We start from the raw sequence: 23405 nt of genomic DNA, 5'->3' as shown, positions 1-23405 counted from the left end.
CCTGTCCTCCAAACTTTCTACAGAATTTTGAAACTTAAACGTTTTAGATGGGGTCTACACTAAAACAACATCAAAACCATTTCAAAAATTTATATCATGGCTGTGTTTAGATCCAAACTTCCAACTTTTTCCATCACATCAACCTGTCATACACACATAACTTTTCACTCACATCGTACCAATTTTAACCCAAACTTTCAACTTTGGAAGGAACTGCACACAGCCCATGTTCAAAACGCACAAATTTCTTAGGGAACCGTTTAATTCTCACACGACCAGAGAAACAAAAAAGACGTCTTATCTTCCAAAAAAAAAAAAACCAGCACGTCTTATCTTCGATTTTTTTTAATGTAAAAAACAGTACGTCTCGCTCGAACTGCGAGCGCCATGGCTCATCTCGCCACCGTCGTGCTCCTGCTCGTCGCGGCCGCGCGCCAAGCTCCCCTCGCCGCCGGCGACCACTCGGCGAACCCTCGCCTCCCCACCTGCGCATCCGCACCGGATGTGGCTGCGCCGCAGGAGCACGGCGACGGCGGCGGCGTAGGCGGCGGAGGGAGGCGGATCCTGGACATCACGCACGCGGTGCGGGCGGAGCTCCCGGTTCTGGGTTCGTGCGACGGGGTGGGCGCGCTGGTGCGGCTGAAGAAGTCCATGGCGAACGGCTCGCGCTCCAACCTCTCGGAGCTCCGGATGAGCGTGCACACGGGCACCCACGTCGACGCCCCCGGCCACATGTGGCAGCCGCACTTCGACGCCGGCCTCGACGTCGACACCCTCGACCTCGGCCTCCTCAATGGTATCGATCGATTATCGAAGCTTACTTTTGGCGTGGTTTTCTAATTCTCCTTTGCACGAGGCCACGCGCTCGAATTTTGTTGGTCCTTCTGATGAACTGATATTAAGACTGAACTCTTTTCAGAATCCATGTGAGTAGTCATGATTATGAGATATGTGAGGCGCATATTCATCTGTACTTTTGGTAGTTTTTGTTGTCAATTTTTTAATTATGGTGATCAGGAGAAATGCGTGTGATTTTGATTTTAAAGTTAATTATTCCTATAAAGTTGTAATAATCAATTTCTGATTGTAATGGACAGGTCCTGCATTGCTGGTTGATGTCCCGAGACACTCAAACATAACTGGTACACAATGTTGTAGTTTCTGAAATTTGTTGAGCACTTTATCCATTAAATGTTGGACTAAATTATCTTCCATCCATGTCAACATAAATCTAAATTTTTATTCCGGGGCTGTAGAGATAAGTGACCTGATGCATGGTTCACACCATTATTCAGTTATCTCTAACTCAGCCCAATTTAGCACTTTGGTTCTATACTTCTTTAAGAAGCTTAAGTTAGTATGTCTGTTCTCATGTGTTTGGGTTTGTAGTACTAACAAAATTGCGTTATGCAGCTGAAGTAATGGAGTCCCTGAACATCCCAAGAGGAGTTCGTCGAGTTCTTTTCAGAACAATGAACACTGACAAGTAATTAATAAATAGCCGACTTAGGTGTACTGCATGATTTTTATCATTTAAGCTCCATGCGTTGAAAGCTTAATAGATAGGGAATTTTTAATTTCCAGGAGACTGATGTGGCAAAAGGAGAGTGATCTGAGTTTTGTTGGATTTACAGAGGATGGTGCGCAATGGTTGGTTGGTTACACTGATATTAAGCTAGTCGGTAAGTAATTGCTATGCTGACATCCTGTCCTATGGAACATCGGTCAGTTGGTGTATATGGTTCTGATAGGTTGATGTGTTTACCTTTTACAACCTGGACTTAACATGTTTGCTTGATAATCCTGTAGGGGTGGACTATCTTTCAGTTGCTTCGTATGAACACATGATTCCTGCACATGTAGTGTTTTTGAAAAGTAAGGTAAGAAACTTGACTTCCTGTATGAAATATTTAAATCTATGGATCAGCTTTAGTACTCTCACCACCTGTAATAAGATCTATTAGTCTCTTACTGTTGAATTTGTTGCCTGTACTGCACAAATTTTCTGTATCAGGCATTGTTGATCGAATTACTCTGAGAATGCTGATGCTAGATCCAAAATAGTACTTCCAAAACTAATCAGCATATTTCTCCTTTCTATTTATTGAACTACAGCTAGCTCCCCCTCCTTTTCTTTAAATCTTTGGAGTACAATTAGGAGGCATAGAAATTCAATAATGGTGTGTTCCTGGGTCCTGAGCTTCAAGATCTATCAGGGGACATTTACGAAACAAAAATAGCTGCACAAATTACAGGGTCTCATACTCCAATGGTGATACCAAGAGGGCAAGAAGTTCCTTGACACTAGTGGTGGATTTAGTCTTGACTTATATGTTGAATATTTTTTTTTCTTTTGCCAATTTAGCTTTCTAAATGACCATCTAACACAAGATGTGTTACTAAATATGCATTGTCAAAGATCCATGCTCAATCTCTTGTATACCAATGAAAAGAAACTCAGATAATCAGAATTAGAGGACTTTCTTGGACAAAGCAACTCAATGATTCATCATTTGTATACTCATTGGTTGACAAAAGAAAAGGATTTGTGTTTTATAAAGAAGCATCTTTTGGCTAGTGCTGGCAGGGGCTTTGGGCTTTATATTGGAAAGGCGATGGTAATAATAGAGTTAAACTGACAAGGTTGGAGATGATGATTTTACGCACTTTACTCTTCACTTTTTGTAATGTGTACTTCCCTTTTGTCTAGTGCTCCTCTGAAGAACATTACACTATGTGTGTCGGTGATTCGAGAATGGTGCATGCTGCTTTTTATGTCAGTCAGATATTTCTTTACTAGTTTATGTGCCACTTATTTATTTGGCTATTTTTTCATGAAGGAAATTGTAATTGTCGAAGCTCTGAAGTTAGATGATGTGGAACCTGGCATGTACATGTTACATTGCTTACCTCTAAGGCTGGCTGGAGCTGAGGGTTCACCCGTTAGGTGCATCCTTATAAAATGATCGCGTCATTGAGGATTTGAGGTACTGTACCAGCTGAAGAGACCGCTGTAATGTAGGATTTGGCTTTCAATGATCATGTACCTTCAAAACAGAGTTCTTTTTCATGTACGTGTTCTTTGCTCTTCCATTTCTCTTTATCAATTCAACACTTGTGATTTTTTTATATATATCATATCTCTCAAGTGCTGTAATTTCCCTGGTTCCATTCTGGTATTATTAGGATACTATCAAATGAGAGTTGGGAACACTATTATTTATGTACAGGTCTATTAAAAGTTAGGTTCTCTGCAGTTAACTAAGTAATCCAATGTCCTATTTCTCTATTTCTAGTTGGAGATAAAGCTCATTCCAGAAACTGAAACTGTATGATGGAACCTGCATCAAACCACTACGTTCCACTAGACCACATTACTGCACCGACATTGCTGGTGTGAAATTTGCACACTCACTCAATGCCCTTGCTGAAAATTATAATCCGGTTGAACAGACATGAACCCTTAAATCTTTTTGCCTATTTCACCCACATCCATTTTCTCCAGTGAGAGACAGAAAGTAGTAGTCCCAGGATCATCCGGAATCTCAATGGCCAGTTGGCACTTGCACAAACATCTACAGAGAAAAGGAGCCCCAAACAGTTCAGATCTTACTACAAAATACAGGGTTGAAACTACTAACTGGTCATTCAATCATCACAGGTCAGCCTTTCTTCAAGGACAGGTCCTTTCCCTGCAGGTCTTCCTAAGCTGCTTTTCTGCTATGTGCTCACAGCTTCACAAGGAGATGAAGACGATGCAGAGTTGCATATAGAACAAGCGGACTATGCCATGGTGGTTAAAATGCCAAGGTAGCTTTGGCATAAAATTCTTTTAATTTACAGCCTTGTCCCATCTGTAGATGAACTGGTACTGAAGATGGTAGACCTCACCTAACCTTCGAACAGGTGAGAAATGCTAGTTCTATCATTGGAGCCGTGTTTCTAATTATTGAAGTGTCGATTGATTAATGATGAGTTTATGCTACGATGTGTTGTTTATATCTTTTGCTTCACTTCATTTAGCAAGGTTTCTAGCTGGGCTGACGAATCTGGTTAGGTTTAGGTGAAGCTGGTTTATTATATATGACAAAATCTGTCTAATCTGCTTGTCTGAGTCTGATCTGGTCATGTACTTGTTCTTTTCGTTCTAGGTAACGAAATAGTAACCTAATTAGATTGTTCAGTTCAGTAGCTTTTGAAATTAGACCTGAACTTACTACAGTTTTTTTTCTTCCTGTTTTCATCTTTTCAAACTGCACAGAACATGCCAAATTGGAGCAGTCATGTCTCCCTTCAAAATAGAAAATAAAGATTGAGTTGCCTTGGTTTCAGAACTTGCACCCATTAAGTTTCTTGGGAAAATTCTCCATTACTTGCCTCGACTTTACTGTCCTACTAACTTCCAAGTGACATGTACAATGTGTACAGCACATTTCTTCAACTTCAAACTTATGATCTGTGATTACTCTTTGAAAATTTGATGGTTGGGGACTAATTAAGCACATGTCCTGGAATGTTTAGATCGGTACTTAAGTCCTAGGAATTCAGCATCATGTTTAAACTAAACTGACCTGTATTTATTCACCAAGTTGGGGGTATCTATCACCATCAACTGGGCAAGAAAACAGCTATTGGGTTGTTTGATAATGTCAGTTGACCTTAAACATGCAACGCTTTGCAGGTTCTTCAGTACACACATGACACCAAAGCACAAATGCGTAAAGCCGGAACGCGCTTGGGGCAAAAGTTCCTGCTTTTCTGCGTGTTTGTCCATTGCATTTGGATCCTCTCAAGGTAGACCCATGACTCAGATGCCCTAGGAAGAAAAAACTAGCCTCATATTTTCCAGCATTATCCACAGTATAATTACTAGTAGCACAGTCTGGGGGCTAATGCTGGGCTGTTTTGTTCCTAATGGCCTTTTGCTTTCTTGCACTTGCATTGCACCGGAGTACAGCCTTTTTTCCTCGGTTGGTATCGAGTCTTGCTCACGTCCAGCCTTCTCTACACAATGATATACAAAGATGCTGATCAGATCAGAGAAACCATGTAAGCCAAAACAATAGGCAAGGAAAAAAAAAGATTAAACTGTAGTGTTTGTTATTTTGCTACTCAGTTTTTAAGTATTTGGTGTATTTTGTTTGATTAGGATAATTTTTTTACGAATAATTACTCTATTAGGATATTTTTTTTACATAATATTGAATTTATTAGATGCATATTTAAAAGTATGATTATGATTTCATATCACATGAATTATATCCTAATAGAGTAATTATTGATCGAAGCCTTTCCGTTTTGAACGGGTGGAGTATGTTAAGTTTTTCATCTGTGTTTGCGTTTAGGAAACTGTGCATGCATCCAATGGTTATAATATTCTTGATGAAGATGAGCCAAAACGCTAGGTACAGGTTTTGCTTACCAGAATACCAGATGCACTATTAATTAGCCTGGTGGTGTTAATTGCTTTGCCATCCCACGTGTTGCGTTCACGGGTCTGTACTGTGATCACATTTATGTGTATGCACCATATGGCAATTTTTAGACAGGATGGTACCCAGAAGGACTGACATGGCCAAGGGCTCAGTGAAGGAGCGCCATTACTCGGTTGCTTGTACAGTTGTGCTCCTGTAGTCCTATGCAAGCAATTAGCTGGAGGTCACTACTTGCTACACTACACAATACCAGTACATCACCGACAATGCCTTCTTCTTGCCAAACAAGGCCAAGGACCATATGTACATGTGGCCTTGAGGGGAAATGAAATGTCCATGAATCTCTAATCACAGGGGAGCAAGCAAGGAGGATCCAAATTACTACTACTACCAGAATGGACCACTGAACTTGTGTAGTATATTTTTGCAGGAGATAATAGTGAAATCCAGAAGCTGTGAACCCCTGCTATCTGCTGCTGGCGATGGTTCACTCTGGTTCACTGCAGGTTTGGGGGCTGATTTCTACAGGCGTTGGTTGTGTGCGACGTCCTTCCCGGCTGCATGAAGATTTGGCCATTTCATTGCTGTACGTCCATCCACCTACTACACTACTGCATCTCTTGTACAAGTTATATAAGGTCACATAAAACCATAGATTTTAACTCTTGATTACCTATATGAATATGAATATTTTGAACGCACATGTGGAAGTTTCTTTTCAACACATGTACAAGTAATCAGCATGTACTTTTCACTACATCTCAGTTTTACCATGTTCTAGGAATATGAATCTCAAAGCCTGCTTGTTTGAGTTGCACCAATTTTGAATTGTAGAATTAATTTAGGGTTTTTTCACCATTTTCGTCACTCAACCTTCTGAAAGAGATACAAAAGGTTAATATTCTTTCCATGAATTATTTTTTATTGTACCACATTTTTATTTTCTGACTACACAATCTCTGACGTGCTACTTTGATCAGCAATTTATGGATAAATAAAATATTTTCAAATAAAAAGAGTTGTGCATCATGATAGTTTGTTTAACGATAAATATAGTAACATAAATCTTTTATGTTTTTTATGGACAGTTGAAGTTAAAAAAAGATTTGACATTACCTTTATATTTGTGGATAGAGAGAGCAGTTTATAAGCCACACGCATAAATACCTTCCAAGCAAGCACAGTTAACTGTACTTACTGCATTTTGTTACTACATTTTGTAATCTGCAATTCTCTGCATGCATGCAGGTATAATCTTTTGCCAGATGAAACCAGCTGCATGTATGGCTGAGCGTGCGTGGGCGCACAGTTAGTGATCAGTATTCAGTAGGTGCCTCCTTGTGACCACTGACCACGCTCCTTTCTACGAAAGCCATATGCAATTAACCACCAATAAGGCCAGACGCTTCTTATCTACAAAAAGAGAGCAAAATTTCAAAAAGAAATACACAAGAAGAGAGCATGCAGCATCTCCGGGCTGCAGGAAGCTGCCCAAATGCAACGGGCTAATCCAGTGGTGGATTTTGTCGATTCCCTTGGCTTTTGGCTTTGCAAAAAAAATTGCATGTGAGTATGTATGTGACCAAGCGAGATGTGACAATGTGACCGACCACGTAGTCACGCATGCACGTATATGTCCAAGGATAAATTTTAAACATGAACAGCTTAGGCTTTTGTGTGTACGGATCAGAGCATGCAGCTAATTAAGCTAGCTCATGTGAACAATTTAACCGTCTTGCTTAAGGCTCGGAGGGAGAAAAGGATGGGTCTTTGCGTAATCTTGCATCGCTCACACACTAATACTCTATATATTCTCGGACATCTGCTTGTCTCCACCAGGTATGCACCTGATGCTTCTCCCTTTGTTTAATGCCTTTTTAATTGGTGCCATTGGCTAGATCTTTATAAGTTCTTAATTAATTTGGGAAGGTTTTGTATTGATGTTTCATTGCTCATTGTTCTCTTTTAAGAAAAGATCTTATAAACTAGCTAGTATGATAATATCTTTTAAGAAAAAGATTATGTGTGAAGCTGGTAATATCTTTAGACCACAGCAATGAAATTTACTCAGTGTGTAGAAGTATTCAAGATGCTTTTCACCCGATGGTCTAGAATGTTATGTTAATTGTTTTAAAGTAACTTTCTTTGTTAACTTTTGAGCCCAAAGAGGATGGACTTTTGGATTAGGTAACTTCAAAAAAGAACCTTTTATACCCCCTTAATGTTCTTAGCCAGGGGCAACACTGAGAAATCACCATCAGCTCCCTAAAATAGTATTTAGGAGCAAACATCCCAAAGCTAATGATAAACCCTAGATGTGCTCTTCCTAATCTATAGTAATTTCCTTGTGTGAGTGCACCCACAAAGGACATAATTTCGTAGGAATCCCAGACTGCTTTTTTACTAACCTTTGTCAGATCCTCACAAATGCCAACATCACCCTGTCCACTAACCTTCTCACTCTCACATCATGATGACATGATCCCCCGGCCCATGTGGTCCATCACGCACTCATCACATGCAACGGCCAAAGCAGCCACACGGAAGAAAATCTCATGACTACACACCTCCTCCATCCATGGGTGGTCCAGTTAAAAGCATATGCAATGCATAGATCCAACACCAGCAACTCCCCCCCTATTCACACACAAAAAACCTCATTCCATGTATGGCCAATCTGCATTCCTAAATCATGGCATTTTTCATATATTGATTGTCACTTGTTAGTGTATAGTAATATATATGAACACTCCATGCCAAAAGAATTTGTTGTATATATATTCGCCAGCTGCAAAATGTGTCAGAGAAATTGTTCATAGTTCAGTTTAAGAGAAATGGTTAGAAATGCCATCAACAAATGCATTATTCTGTGTTTTGCTATTGGCGAGCACAAGTTTTAAGAAATGTCATCGTACAAAGTCAATTCATCTAGATCCAAGCAGTCAAGGTGTAAGCTAACAATATGGGTGTCGATTAATCCACAGTACTGATTTGGCGACCCACTATATATTTTTTAGTTTTTGAACGAATGCACATTTTCACAATAAATATTTAGCAATAAAGAGAAAAAGGTACAATGTTTAGCATAAATTCAAGTGGGTCAACCGGCAACATGAATTCACCAATAATTAACATTCATCTATAGTACTCTATGCCATCTCATGATCAATGTGAAGAAATTTTGTTCAACACTGGTACCGGGCGTTACACCAATCCAACTACCATATATATATCATAGCTTTGTGTTTGATGGCTCTAATGTTTCCTGTTGTTTCATAGTCCTCACAAAAAAAAAAGTTGATGACTTTGTGTTTGATGGCTCTGCCTAATCTGCCCCTTTGATGGCATGAACAATATTCTGCCACAAATTGCACTTATATTGTTTTCTTGCATATAGACATTTAACAAGCCATCACTAAGTACACACAAATAAGTTCGTGTTTCATGTTCCTGAAAACGGACTGTTAGTTTTGTTGCATATATATACGGTATACAGTGCCTATGATGTTGAGTTAGACAGCTCCATTACAAGGAGATCACACAACATGATAATGACTTGACTGTCATATATATGTCAATATGTGTATACTTGTATCTTCTTACATGCATGAATGGATCTCATCTATCAACAATCATGATTTCTAACACTGTTGGTTCTATGACTTTGAATAAGCAACAAACTCAAGCTTCTGGGACAAAAAATCAAATGATATTCTTGTGGAGAAAACAACACCACAAAAGAATTGGCATTGTGTGGTCATATTATTGTACAGATACAATGATCAAATTCAGGGCAAAATCAAGCTGTTTTGTGGGGGCATTTCTACTCCCTGAATTGTCCACCCAACAAGAGTACACACCATGTGTGTGAAGAACAAACACATGGCCGGCCGTAGAAAGCACCCGGCTCGATCTGAACGAACGACAAAGACGTGTTCACTTCACTGATCATCTAGAGGGACACATGAACAGCTCCAGGGTCCAGCTAGGTCTTTTTCTTTCTTTCTTTTTGAAAAAAAAAATGCAGCTATGGTAGTTGCATTCATGCATGCAATGCATATGAATTGATGGACGGCTGATTACTTGATGATAGGATAGGATAGATAGATAGATGGTTACAATTAGCTAGCATGCATGCATCAAGATTTGTTCGCAAGATGCTTTCTCTGGGGGCTTCTTCGGAACACAGGATTTTCAAAACACGGGAACAAAAGAAAATCTTTCGAACACAATGTCATGGTGTCATGCTATAATGTATAAAGTATTGTTTGGTAGCTTTATAGTAAAAATAAAGGAAGTTTGAGTTATATGGAAAAGAAAATATGAGGTCTAATCCCTGTTAATTTCAGAGAAGGAAAAAATGGGGATTGAATTGTTACTTTGGATAAGCTCAAAGAGCACATATAAATTGTGTACAATAGGAGGGGGAGAGACTAAACTGCCCTTAGCATACTAACTCACACTTAACAGTCTCATGTTAGATTTTTTATTCAAAACTCATATGGGATGGGCCATCCATGGGATTTTCAAAGGAATTTGAAAGAGACATTCATATTTTCCAAAGACCATATATCAATTATTTCTATAGGAATCCCCTCTATTTTTTTCTTTGTTATTACAAAGAAGCCCTATGGGGGGGGGGGGGGGGGGGGGGCAACAGGTACCACATTGCAGCCTGTATGCACAGTAATGTGACAACTGGAATCTCTCCTTTGTGAGGGGCCTCGTGCAGTTAAGATTCCATCATCCATATGGGAAAAATCTCCATTAATTGCATGGATGATCCATTTATTCCTGAGGACCCAGATGCTAACCAATCTGGTCATTTCACGTACGGTTCCACCTGTTAGACTCAGAGGAATGGTTGAATCATTAGTACATTATTGATTATTCACATTTCACTTGTACTGGTAGTATACATGAAGCTTAATTACCTTGTACGAGAACATTGGAATTCCTGGCTGTGTGTACTGTTTACTATGTGTACCATTTCTTCCGGAGGTGTAACCAGAGGTAGATCCAAAAATTAAATTAGCCTGACAAAATTAAATATAAGGACAAACTTAAGTATAGTGTAAACGTTTGTCCTAAAATTGGTAGTACTCTGTCTCCAATCCATACAGTAACACGAAAAATACATTGATCTTTTGCCAGTGCTAAATCACATGGTTATCCTGATGCTGTTCTGTTTCTATGACCCGCCATTGATTCTCGACAAAGAGGATCACTGATGACATACACAATAACCACTCCCAACCGAAACTAATGACCTCTTAACGACTAAACCGATCGATTTTCCAGCGCAAACATTATAAAATATTTGGACCAGGGACGACCTCAGCTCCAAAAATGAGAAAAATCCAACAACTATGCCATTGACTTAGCGCACTATTAAAAACTACCATCGACGAATACAACTTTTAAAAAATACCGTTGTAAATCTAGTTTATCTTAGAAATACCCAACATTGTAGGGTTTCATCCAACCCTCTCCACTAAAATATAATCGAGGAATGGATGCGATCCTAACGATGATAATATTTACCGAACAGGCTCCCTCGTACGTTATAATTTTTTAAAAGTTATATATATCAATAATATTTCTTAAAATAAGGTGTTTGTTAACCGTATTTGTTGGATTTTCTTCGTCCCCTCAACATACCTAAACAACTCCTAAGTAGCTGCCCAACAAAATCACGCACCATCAGTTCATCACCAATCGATCCATCCATCCAGCAGGTTGCCCCTCAACGTCACGCTTTACGATGCCATCCACAACGCAACATACACATCCATTGACACGGGTAAACAAAACATCTTTTCGTACAAATCATCATCATCATCCATCTCATCATCCGAGTAATCCATCCGTCAAAAAAGAAAAAATAAGGCCGTGTTTAGCCCTTTGGCTATTTTTTTAAAATATACGGACACACATTTAAAGTATTAAACGTAAACTAATAACAAAACAAATTACAGATTCTACATGTAAACTGCGTGACGAATTTATTAAGCCTAATTAATCCGTCATTAGCAAATATTTACTGTAGCACCACATTATCAAATCATGGTATAATTAGACTCAAAAGATTTGTCTCACAATTTACATGCAAACTGTGCAATTGGTTTTTTTTCGTCCACATTTAATGTTCCATACATGTGTCCAATCATTAAATGTGACGAAATTTTTAGAAGTTTAAAGGGAACTAAACATATCCTAAATCAAGATTCATTATATCAGGATATATCAATTATAGATTTGTCTTTTTAAAAAGAGAGTAGTAGTACTCCCTTCTCTTCTTTACGGGTTCTTGTATCTAACATTTGACCATCCGTTTTATTTATTTTTTTTATAATTAATAATTTCATTCTTATTTGATGATAAAACATAACTATTACTTTATGTATAACTTATTTTTTAATAAAATTTTTAAATAAGGTAGATGGTCAAACGTTTGAAAAAAAGAGCACTTAAGAGCATCTTCAACAGCCTTCTTATTCAACTCTCCAAGTTAAATTTTGGTAATTTTGAAGCAAAATCGTGCTCTAACAGACTAGCCAACCAATGGCCAAGCCATCCGGCTGGCCAAACTACTCCTCCCACTGGCCAAATTCGGCCAGCCAAAATAGCCTAGCCAAATCATGGGTCCCACCCCTTTTCCCCTCTCTCTTTCTCTCTCGTCTTTCTCTCTCGTCAGATGAACGACGGCGCCGCACCTTCGCCGCTTCGTGCCACCGCCCGTCCGCCGGCTCCGCCCCACCGCCCCTCTGCCCCTCCGCACCACCTCTCCGCGCCGCCCCTCCACGCCGCCGACGACGCCCCTCCGCGCCGCTCCTCCACGGCGCCGCCCCTTGCTTTGCCGACGCCGCCGTCGAACGCTACCGGGGCCGCCCCTCCACCATTGTCGTCCTTTGCCGACACTGCCCCTCCGTGCCGCCCCTCCGCGAGCGTCGACGATGAGAAGGAAGGAAAGAGAAAAAGAAAAAGAAGGAAGGAGAGAGAGAGAGGGGAAGAAGAGGAGTGGAGACTAACATGTGGGTCCGTTGTTATTTTGGAGAGGATCAATAGAAAGTCTGTTGAAGTGATCATCTACTATATGAGTGTTTGAAAAGTCTAATTTAGAGAGACTGTTGGATATGCTATGAGATAGAGACCAGGGAGTAGTAGGAGTAGTACCTACCGCTTCTGCATCACGTAGCCCCGCATCGCATAGCGTCGCACTGCACAGCTTCGCGATAACGACACTGTCCCGTCCGTCCGCTGCCCAAAAAACTCGAAAATTTATAGCGGCCGCCCTCCCCCCCACACCCACACAACACAAAACCCCACCGTTTCCTCGCCGTTTTCACGGCCCTCCCCTCGTCGTCTCGTCTCATCCTCAACGCCACCTCCACCCACCCTGCACTCCCCCTTCTTTATTCCCCCGCACATGCCATTGCCAACCTCACCCTGCTCCTCTCCATCTCCTCCCTCTCCATTGTCAACTCGCCTCGGTTCCTTCATGTCGCCGGCGACGACGGCTGAGTAGAGGTAACAGCGGCGGCGGCGGCGATGGAGGGGAGGTGGGTGGTGGTGTTTTGGGTTTTGGTGCTGATGTGCCGTGGCGCGTGCGGGCTGAACGCGGACGGGGTGCTGCTGCTGTCGTTCAAGTACGCGGTCACCGCCGACCCGCTCGGCGCGCTCGCCGGGTGGGGGTACGCCGACGAGTCGCCGTGCGCGTGGAACGGCGTCGTCTGCAACGGCTTCCCGCAGGCCGACGCCGCGGCGGCGTGGACGGCCAATGTCACCGGGGTGGCGGCGGCGGAGGGGGGCAACTCGAGCGCCGCTGTCCCCGTGCCGTCGAACGGCACGGCGGCGGCGGCGGCCGGGCTCGGCGTCAACGCGTCGCTGGCGGCGGCGGCGACGGTGTCGCGGGTCATCAGCCTCGTGCTGCCCAACGCGCAGCTGTCCGGGTCGCTGCCGCCCGAGCTGGGCCGCGTCGAGCACCTCCGCCACCTCGACCTCTCCGGGAACAGCCTCAACGGCAGCTTGCCGCCGACGCTGCTCAACGCGACCGAGCTCCGGGTGCTCTCGCTCGCCGACAATGACATCTCCGGCGTGCTCCCCGACGGCGGCTCCGTGCCCTACTCGCGCAGCCTCCAGGAGCTCAACCTGTCGAACAACGCGCTCGCCGGGCGCCTTCCGCCCGCTCTCTGCAGGCTCCCGAGCCTCGCCGTGCTTGGCCTCGCCAACAACTACCTCGCCGGCGAGCTCCCCATCGGCGGGCTCGCCGCCTTGGAGGTCGTCGACTTGAGCGCCAACTACTTCAATGGCTCCCTCCCGTCCGACTTCGGCGGGAGCCGGCTACGATTCCTGAACATCTCGTCGAACAAGCTCACCGGCGCGCTACCCACCGAACTGTCCGCCGTCGTGCCGGCGAACTCGACGGTCGATCTGTCGCACAACAACTTCACCGGCACGGTGCCGCAGGCCGGCCCGTTCGCCGTGCAGCCGGCGGCGGCGTACGAGGGCAACCCGGAGCTGTGCGGGCCGCCGCTGAAGAAGATGTGCTCGATCCCGTCGTCGCTGTCGAACCCGCCGAACGCCACCGACTCGCCGCCGGCGTTCGCGGCCATCCCCAAGAACCCGACCCGCCCATCTCCGGGAGCCCAGGCGCAGGCGCCGCGCGGGCAGGAGAAGCTCCGCCCCGCGGCGATCCTCGCCATCGTCGCCGGCGACCTCGCCGGCGTCGGGCTCCTCTTCATGCTGTTCCTGTACATCTACCACATCAGGAAGAAGAGGCGGCAGCGGCGGCACCATCATCATCAGCAGCAGCAGGATTCGCCGCTGCAGCACAAGAGCAACCGAGCAATCGGCGACGTCAAGACGCTCGACATCGCCGGAGCCAGAGAAGAGAAGGCGTCGACGTCCACAGGCTGCTGCATTGGCCGCAAGAACGACAGCTCGGACGAGAGCTCCGACTGCTCGGCGTCGTCGGGGGCGGAGACCTCCGACGACGACGACGACGGCGACCTCAAGAAGCGGAGCATGAGCTTCATCGGCCGGAGCACGCCGCAGCATCACAGCAAGAAGCACGACCACCCTCATCATCAGGCGGCGGCGGCGCCGCCGGCGCCGGCGACGCTGGTCACCGTCGACGGCGACGGCGAGCTGGAGATGGAGACGTTGCTGAAGGCGTCGGCCTACATCCTCGGCGCCACCGGGTCGAGCATCGTGTACAAGGCCGTGCTCGCCGACGGCACGGCGCTCGCCGTCCGCCGCATTGGCGAGAGCGGCGGCGCCGACAAGCTCAAGGACTTCGAGGCGCAGGTCCGCGCCGTGGCGCGCTTCCGCCACCCGAACATCCTCCGCCTCCGCGGCTTCTACTGGGGCGCCGACGAGAAGCTCCTCATCCATGACTACGCCACCAATGGCAGCCTCGCCAACATCGCCTTCAGCAGTAAGCAAACGCTTCCAATTTCGCTTAAAATTTCCATTTCATTATCTGCGAAACATTGCAATTTTTGGTCAATTAGTTGTACTCGTAGTCATGTATCCGTAGCTGGATTTGATTTGAGCAGATAGCGTACGGGTGACAGTGTTAAGCAAGATCAAACTGGTTCCAACGGTATAATGTCACCTTTAAGCTTTAGTTACAGTGCTGTACTTGAGAGCTTAATCGTACTGGCAAATGGTAATGATAGATAGCTCGTAATTTGGCATTGATTATGCAGGAACAGTAGACCAACTTTATAAGCACTAAATTCACTTGCAAACTAAGCAAAAACTGAGGTGTAGAGATTAGAAATTTTAATGGAAAGATGATGGGCGATTTGCAGGGCGGTTCGGGGCGTCGTCGCCGCTGCAGCTGAGCTTGGAGGCGCGGCTGCGGATCGCGCGCGGCGTGGCGCGCGGGCTGGCGTTCATCCACGAGAAGAAGGGGGTGCACGGCAACGTGAAGCCGAGCAACATCCTGCTCGGCGCCGACATGGAGCCGTGGATCGGCGACTTCGGCCTGGACCGGCTGCTCTCCGGCGAGGCCGTGCACCGGAGCACGGGCGCGTCGGCGAGGCTGTTCGGGAGCAAGCGCTCGATGCACTCGACGAGCAGCCTGCCCGACCTGTCCCAGATGCCCGGCGCCGGCGCCAGCCCATGCGGGTCGTCGTCTGCGGCGACGTCAGCCGTGGCGGCGGCTGCGCCGCCGCCGTACCAGGCGCCGGAGTGCCTCAAGAACCTCAGGCCGAACACCAAGTGGGACGTCTACTCCTTCGGCATGGTGCTCCTGGAGCTCCTCTCCGGGAGGGTCTACTCGGAGGTGGAGCTCTGCCAGTGGCACGCCGGGTTCGTCGTCGAGGAGCGGAGCCGGCTGCTCCGCATGGCCGACCCGACGCTCCGCGGCGAGGCCGACGGCAGGGAGGACGCCCTACTCGCCTGCTTCAAGCTCGCCTTCGCCTGCTGCGCCATGGCGCCCGGCAAGAGGCCTGCCATGAGGGACGCCGTGCTGGTCCTCGATCGAATACCTTGTTCGTCTTCATCTGCCTCAACCACCACCACCACCACCGCCGCCGCTGCCATTCCTTGATCCAGTGAATTGAATGCCAATGACGACAATTATCAAGGAGGCTGGATGGTCCAAACAACAACAACCACCCCCAAAAAAGAAGGAAAAAAGAGGACGAGATCTTTGTGTGTTAGGAGTGTGTAGATTTGTGTCACTAATTTTGATCCCTGTGATTAACCTCGCGAGAGAGAAAAAAGACCTTAGCTGATGGAGTGCTGATCTAGTAGTGATCTTGTAATCTGTTGCCTCTGATTTGTAATGTGATTGTTACAACCCTTGCATTGCAAACTTGCAATCGCATCCCCTCTCTCTTTCCCTCTGAAATTTTGTTCAGAGTTTCAGAGTAGCGAATTGCCTCTCTTTCTCTCTGAAATTTGTTCAGAGTTTCAGACTGAATTCCGTAGTAGCGAATTGCAGTGGCTGCACGGCGTTGTCAGCCGGTCGGCTTCCCGGCAAAATGTGGTGCCCTCTTCATCTTCATCTCAGCGACCAGACCATGCATGGGAATGCGAGCTCATTGCTGATGCTTCCATGGCTGGCAAGATGGACCACGGGAAGGAAAGGAATGAGACTGAATTTTTTGGGGTTGGAGAGCCGTGGAAGATGATGCAGGATTTTGGCGTTTCGAGCACATAAACAGGCAGCCGTGTCTGCCGGGTTGCATTGCAGGGTATATGTCGTTGCTGGCCTCCTATTTGCATGTGAGTATTGGTGTCTGTGTGCCAAGAACAAGTTGGGTTTCTTTTCCTTGTCCCAAACGGACCAGCCGTATACGGGACGTAGTAAACAGTTTTCAGAAATTTCGTCGGAAATGGATCGGTTTTGAGAGGCTATTACACAGTTCGAGCATTTCGAATGGCTGCATGATACAACTACTGAAGGTGGTTAATAACCATTGGAGTTACCACCACTCCACGGTTTGACGGTTACCGCAAGGTTTACCGTCGTTTTAAAAACTGAGAAAGTTGATAACCGTGAAAACCGCACAGTTTTACCCATGTTAGAAGGACATGTTTATCTATCTTGTCCAATGTCCATTCTTATGTCAATGTCTTCCTTTTATCCAAAAACCGGGTAAATACATGATGAAAAACATGGAAACCACGCAAAAAAGTTGAAAAAAAAGGATTCCACATATAGCTAAGATAATATCAGACAATCTTTCAAAGTTCCAAGAATAAACTCAACTTTATTTGTCATATATGAAATTTAGAAGCAACAGAGGAAAAGAACAACTAACAATAACAATAACCTTTTTCTTTATGATTTGTTAATTTTATATCTCACAAACAAAGCTAGGTTCGTTCTTACAACTTTGCATGGTTGTCTATTTAAACCTTTGCTATGTGTGCTTTTTTCTAAAAAAGGACTTCTATACAAAAGTTTCCAAATTTCCTTAAAAAAAAAGGTGTGGTTTTCACTGTATTCTGTATACTTCCCCCTGAAATCTCCTTTGGAACGTCATTTCAAAGCATGCAGAAATCAAACCTACTACTCCTATGAAAATCACGCGATGTTCACAAACAATTTCAGTGTTCCAATGAAGACCTAGAATATAATACTCCCTCCGTTCATAATATAAGGGATTTTGATATTTTGCTTGTACTGTTTAACCACTCGTCTTATTCAAAAAATTTGTGAAAATATAAAAAACGAAAAGTTGTGCTTAAAAGTAGTTTGGATAATAAAGTAAGTCACAAATAAAATAAATAATAATTCTAATTTTTTTTAAATAAGATGAATGGTTAAACACTATAAGCAAAATATCAAAATTTCTTATATTAGGGGACGGAGGGAGTAGATGCTTGGAAAGGATGGACAAATCAACATACCGTACCTTAACAGCTTGTTCTTAAAATAAGGCTCTGTACGGCATTTCAATAAGATATAAACCAAATTTTGAACATATCCAGTAGTATGTTAGTTGGCAGCTGCACAAGTAGCTAATATCAAACGGAGACTGATTAAGACGTAAGTGAAGGCGTGATCACGGCGCTTCCCTCTAAACCGCATTCAGATCTGAAACGAAGGAATATGGTAATATGCAATCAAAGTTGAGAACGAAAGCTGCTAAGCAAAGTCAGCATATGGATTTTTTTTCTCTTTGTTTTTTTGGTCCCAGAGGATCAGAATACAAGCAGTAGTACAGTACAGTGATAGTGCAGGAGCATGCTTCAACTACACTGCTTATGGGCACATGGATGACAGATACTGGTGTGGGAACACAAATGGCAATGTTGACCATGGCTATGGGTGCTCAAAGAAGTTCATTAATAAGTCAAGAGAAACATATATTCCAGATGAAGTTAATACAGCTGTGAGTTATGTTAACCTAGATAGATCCGACAGTAGGGTGCAAACAGAACAAATGAAGATGGGAGGTCTGAAGAACTGATTGGATAAAGGATTATCATAACTTCTGTCAGAGCAAAATCCAGCTTTCAGATCTCTACTGTACAACCAACATTATCATGCACTGTTTACAAGAAAAAAAATTTGCATGAACAAAGCTTTAAGCAGATCTGCACCAGAAAAAAAAAAGGAGAATTATATACAAGGTAGAAATCTGGCTCAACACTGACCTATTTGTTTGATGCAGATATTCTTTGAGGTTCAGTAAACATCTGTCTCTGTTATCATAAGCTATGCAATCAGTTCAGGATTCAACTGCACTGCATAGGTTTCTGATTTAAAGAAATAAAAATCAGATGCACCACCATAGTGGTCAAGCATGACATCGCCTTGTCAGTTGATCAGTGAGTTTGGTTGGAAATCATCAGGTGATGTCCTTGGATTAGTACTTGATCACATGATGCCGCAGCCACAATTCATACATAATCATGTGAAATGCGTCGTACAGAACAGGAGGTGAATGCCACTCGAAGTGTTTCTGAACCTGCAATCCGAGAGATATTTCAGTGATATATCAGCATTAATATCTCTCAACTCAAAGCATAAACACAGTGAGTGCTCCTAATTAATGCTTATTATTAGATCAACACACGTTAGAATAATGAAATATTCTCTAGTCAACAGGACAACAAGAACAAGATAGAATCTGAGACAAAGAACATGGCCATTCCTGATACTACTGGCTTTATTTAAACACACAACTGACTGCTGATGTCATGGCTCATGTCTGCTACTCAAAAATAATGAACCAACCTGAACTAGCGACTTGTGTAATGAAACAAATTCTTTCTGTGATAAAGACTTCAAGATACTCTTTAGCTCAGAAACATCGCTCTCCTTCAGGACAACAGCGAATTTTCTCCAGTTAAGGATACCACTGAAAGGTAGGTCATAATAGTCTGACAAAATAACTGGAAGGATGAAAACAGAAAAATTAGAAATAACATCTGGGAGATTCCTCAAAAGCATAATTCCCTAGTAGGGGGGGGGGGGGGGAGAGAGAGAGATTGGTCGAATGAAAATCTTGTAGAAGCACTAACCTGGCACACAACCATAGTGTATGGAATCAGAGATACGAGCACTATTAACTTGAGAACCACCAGGGCATACGCAAAACTTGGTCCGAAAGAATTGCTTCTGGTAAACTAAATTTCCGATAGCTCTGTTAATCCGGTTGTTGCTGATAGCAAGCTCAGTATCATTCTCCCAGATTCGTGCTAAAATAACTCTTATTTTGGAATTGCGATGGCCAGCCCAAAAACCAAGTATTGTCCTGCTTCCATTTTTTTTTAAAAAAAAAACACCAAGGGCATTTTCAGCATCTTGTTCAAAACTATAATGCATTTTCAGAAATTAGAAAGTCTCATTTCGACCTGTTCTCAATGTCATTTCCTCCTGCAGGAAGAGCAAATGGCTGCAATATTTGTGGAAGAGCGACATCCTTGTGCGGGATATAGCCAGCATTATAGCTCGGTGAACATACCACTCTGATAGAGTTCTTAATGATAAAGGGAAGCCCTTCGAATGCTCTAACACCAACATCATGGCATGTAACGAAAAAATGGTCAACCCCCACCCCCCAGTGTCCTGTTCCAGCAAGGGTACTTGTTTATCAAGCTCTCAACATAATTCTGAACTATTATTGTCATATTCTCATAAGAAGTACCCTGCAAAGCTAAAGATGGCGCATATATTAACAATGCCAAATTGCTTTAACAAAAGTGCCCCAACATTGGAAAGGAAATAAACATGCAAGCTTAATTTAACTAACAGATTGTAACATCAAAGTAGTAGGAAATACATAATATCACAGCACCAAAGCCGAAATAATTGCATCAAACTACCAAAGAAGAACAAAAATTTTAACAACTTAATCCAAGAATCCACCATTAATTTGCTAAATACCAGAAATCAAATGGAACACTTTAAAGTTTTTCAATAATGAGATTCTATTTCTTGTCTAATTCAAAAATGATCCATTCATACTTCAGTGAGTTTGCACAAATTGAAAATGTAGTGCCAGACTACCAGTATTACAGGTCCGCTTGATCCGTTGCTCGAATTGTCATGCTTACCACGAAATGATGAACAAAGCGGACACCACCAGTACAAATCAAGAAACAAAATAGATCGATCATATGATCAAATATGCAAGATTAACCACGCATATGTAACGAGTAGCAAAGAACTGGGGACCTTGCCGCGCATCTTGTGGGGCGAAATGGGGACGAAGAAGAGGTGCGCCTGCTCGAGGTCGTCGGTGCGGAAGCGGCTCTCGCGAATGTTCTGGAAGAAGTAGCCCTCGCTGGCGTACTTGCCGGTCAGCTTCCGCGGCGTCTGGTAGAACGTGCCGGGGTCGCCGTCGGGGTAGACGAACACCCTGAAGCTCCTCTCCATCTCCGTGTACCCCGCCGAGAACACCGCCGGCGAGTGGTACACCTCCGACGCGGCGACGGCGGGATTAGGGGAGAATGATTGGGCATCAGAGAGGGAGGGGGCGGCGGTGGGGCGGAGCGAGCGGAGGGAGATGGAGACCAAGAAGAGGGCCAGGGCGGAGAGTAAGTGGAGTGCTCGTGGGAGTTTGTGTTGAGGACCGGCCAGAATCAGTCCTCAAACTTCAGTGATTTCATAGAAGATTTGGCTCAGTGACTAACCTAATGGGAATAACAAGAAAAGTAAATGCAGAATAGGAATAACAAAAGAACTGAGCGCCGTAAGACTTAAGGATAATATTAGGGTTCAAGTTTGTGATACAGATTCAGAGCTTCAACTCAGCTTTTAACCCAACGCCAACACAAATAGACAAATGGATGACGTGCACAGTACGGTGCCTGATAGCTACAGCTACTACTAGTAATGATGTGCACCGTTAGATTCATATCACTTTCCTTGCGAATCGTTAAGCGATGATCTGAGCCGTCCACTTCCTTCTTCACTGCTTCTCCTCTTATTTCTTCAGACATTCAGTTTCAGCATTCCCAAACTGAATATTTTCAGTTCCTGTCAATCCTCCCCCCTTGAGTCCCATGTCCTCATGGTTTGAAAGCTGGAAAAACCTTGGCAATGAAAGATGCATCCTCCCAGGTGGCTGCTTCTGCTGGTAAGTTTGCCCAATGAACCTTCCATTGCACAACCGGCTCATTGTTGCGTGGAATCATCCTCCTTTCCAAAACAGCAACAGGTTCTGTTAGTACATTTCCTTCAGCGTCAATGAGAGGCAAGGCTGTTTCAGGTACTGCCTTGGGCCCAAGGTGCTTCTTTAGCTGGCTAACATGGAACACCGGATGAATGAGACTTCCTTCTTGTAGTAACAATATGTATGCTACTGCCCCCACCTTCTCAGTCACACGAAATGGTCCATAATACTTGGAATGTAGCTTCAGGGAACTGTGCAATCCCAATGAATTATGCCGGTACGGTTGCATTTTCAAATAAGCCATGTCCCCAACTTCTAGTGTTCTCTCACTCCTTCTCCTATCTGCAAAATACTTCATTCTTGCCTGAGCCTTTTCAAGATTAGATTTAACCGCTTCAAAGATTGCAGCCTTAGCCTGCTCCCTGTTCCTTGCCCCTTCCACCAATGATGATGGCAATATGTGTTCAGCAACCAAAGGAGGCTTAACCCCATGTAATGCCTGGTATGAAGACATCCCCAAAGAAGTGTGAAAGTTTGTATTATACCACCATTCAGCGTGTGACTGTAAGGAATACCATTTCTTCGGTCTGATAGACGTCATACACCTTAGATAATTCTCCAGACACTGATTCACTCTCTCCGTTTGCCCATCCGTTTGAGGATGATACGCACTACTGAAATGCAGTCTCACTCCTGCCTGTTCGAACACATCCTTCTACACTTGGCTAGTGAATATTCTGTCTCTATCACTTCCAATCACAGTAGGCAGCCCATGATGTTTATAAAAATTGTCTTTGAATTTCTCCAGGATTTGTTCAGCTGTGAATGGGTGGCTTAAAGCAATGAAGTGTGCATACTTAGTCAATCGATCTACAATCACCCAGATTACATCCTTTCCTTCAGATTTAGACAGCCCCTCGACAAAATCCATGGAAATATGAGTCCATGCCATATCTGGTATAGGGAGTGGTTGCAGGAGCCCTGGACTCAACTGATTCTCACCCTTGTTCTTTTGACAGACTGCACACATCTTAACATACTGTTTGATATCCTCCTTCATTTTGGGCCAATAGAACAACAGTTTTACCCTTTGGTATGTTCCCCTTTCACCTGAATGTCCTCCCAAGGCTGAATCATGGAACGATTTCTTAAGTTGTTCTCTCAAAGTTCCCCCACTCCCAATCACAATTCTGTCTTTATACCTCAAAATTCCTCCACTCAGGGAGTAGGGTGGTTGGGCCTGACCATCTATTCTTAGTTTTGCTTCCAGCACTAGGCACTTTTCATCTCCTTTGTAGCTTTCTATTACCTCCTGCACCCATTTGGGTATCACCAATGTGACTGCTTGCAATTGCTCTACTTGAGGCTTTCTAGATAAAGCATCAGCAGCTCTATTCTCCTTTCCCTTCTTGTACTCAATCTTATAATCGTAGCCCAACAATTTAACCAACAACTTATATTGTACTCCTTCAGTAATTCTATGTTCATTAATGTACCTGAGGGAAGCTTGATCAGTCCTGATAATCACTTATGTCCCCATGAAGTAGTGCTTCCATTTCTTAAGGGCCTCCAAAATAGCCAGAGTTTCCTTGTCATAGGTTGAATATCCAGCTGCTCTAGGTCCAATTGCCTTGCTGATGTAAGCAATCGGTCTGCCCCCCTGCATCAACACAGCACCAATTCCACTTCCACTAGCATCAGCCTCCAGTATAAATGGTTAAGTAAAATCAAGTAAGGCTAGTACAGGAGCTTGTGCCAATCTACTCTTGATTTCATCAAAAGATTGTTGTTGTTTTTCTTCCCATTTGAATCCCATCTTCTTAAGAGAATCAAACATGGGTCTGCAAATAACCCCAAAGTTCTGTATGAATCTCTTGTAATA

At 44.0% G+C, this 23405-nt stretch overlaps 2 protein-coding genes and 1 pseudogene across 9 annotated transcripts; 2 read left to right on the top strand and 1 right to left on the bottom strand.

Annotated features, from left to right (window-relative positions):
- The first annotated feature begins 303 nt into the window (after positions 1-303).
- On the top strand, positions 304-7793 carry LOC127776651 (cyclase-like protein 2). Of its 8 annotated transcripts, XR_008018214.1 has the most exons (11): positions 313-796; positions 1098-1142; positions 1414-1486; positions 1585-1682; positions 1810-1880; positions 2841-3071; positions 3297-3394; positions 3506-3661; positions 3735-3906; positions 4682-6021; positions 6684-7781. XR_008018214.1 is itself a non-coding variant. In XM_052303143.1 (6 exons), exons 1-6 carry the CDS (start codon positions 388-390, stop codon positions 2964-2966), a joined length of 822 nt encoding a protein of 273 aa, XP_052159103.1. In that variant the 5' UTR covers positions 313-387; the 3' UTR covers positions 2967-3269. The 8 variants fall into 8 exon arrangements, 1 of the variants encoding a protein (XP_052159103.1); XR_008018216.1 differs by having other exon boundaries at positions 304-796; positions 1810-1875; positions 3297-3661; positions 6684-7793; XR_008018212.1 differs by having other exon boundaries at positions 3297-3661; positions 6684-7782.
- A 4943-nt stretch (positions 7794-12736) lies between these two features.
- On the top strand, positions 12737-16263 carry LOC127777147 (probable LRR receptor-like serine/threonine-protein kinase At4g37250). Its single transcript, XM_052303684.1, has 2 exons — positions 12737-14874; positions 15254-16263. Exons 1-2 carry the CDS (start codon positions 12987-12989, stop codon positions 15994-15996), a joined length of 2631 nt encoding a protein of 876 aa, XP_052159644.1. The 5' UTR covers positions 12737-12986; the 3' UTR covers positions 15997-16263.
- A 1984-nt stretch (positions 16264-18247) lies between these two features.
- On the bottom strand, positions 18248-22037 carry LOC127777036 (probable glycosyltransferase At5g03795; annotated as a pseudogene).
- Positions 22038-23405: the final 1368 nt, after the last annotated feature.

This window comes from Oryza glaberrima, chromosome 6, assembly GCF_000147395.1.
Source record: "Oryza glaberrima chromosome 6, OglaRS2, whole genome shotgun sequence".
Classification (NCBI taxonomy): domain Eukaryota; kingdom Viridiplantae; phylum Streptophyta; class Magnoliopsida; order Poales; family Poaceae; genus Oryza; species Oryza glaberrima.
Note: the sequence above shows the minus strand (reverse complement) of the source record. Positions and strands in the feature narration are given on the sequence as shown.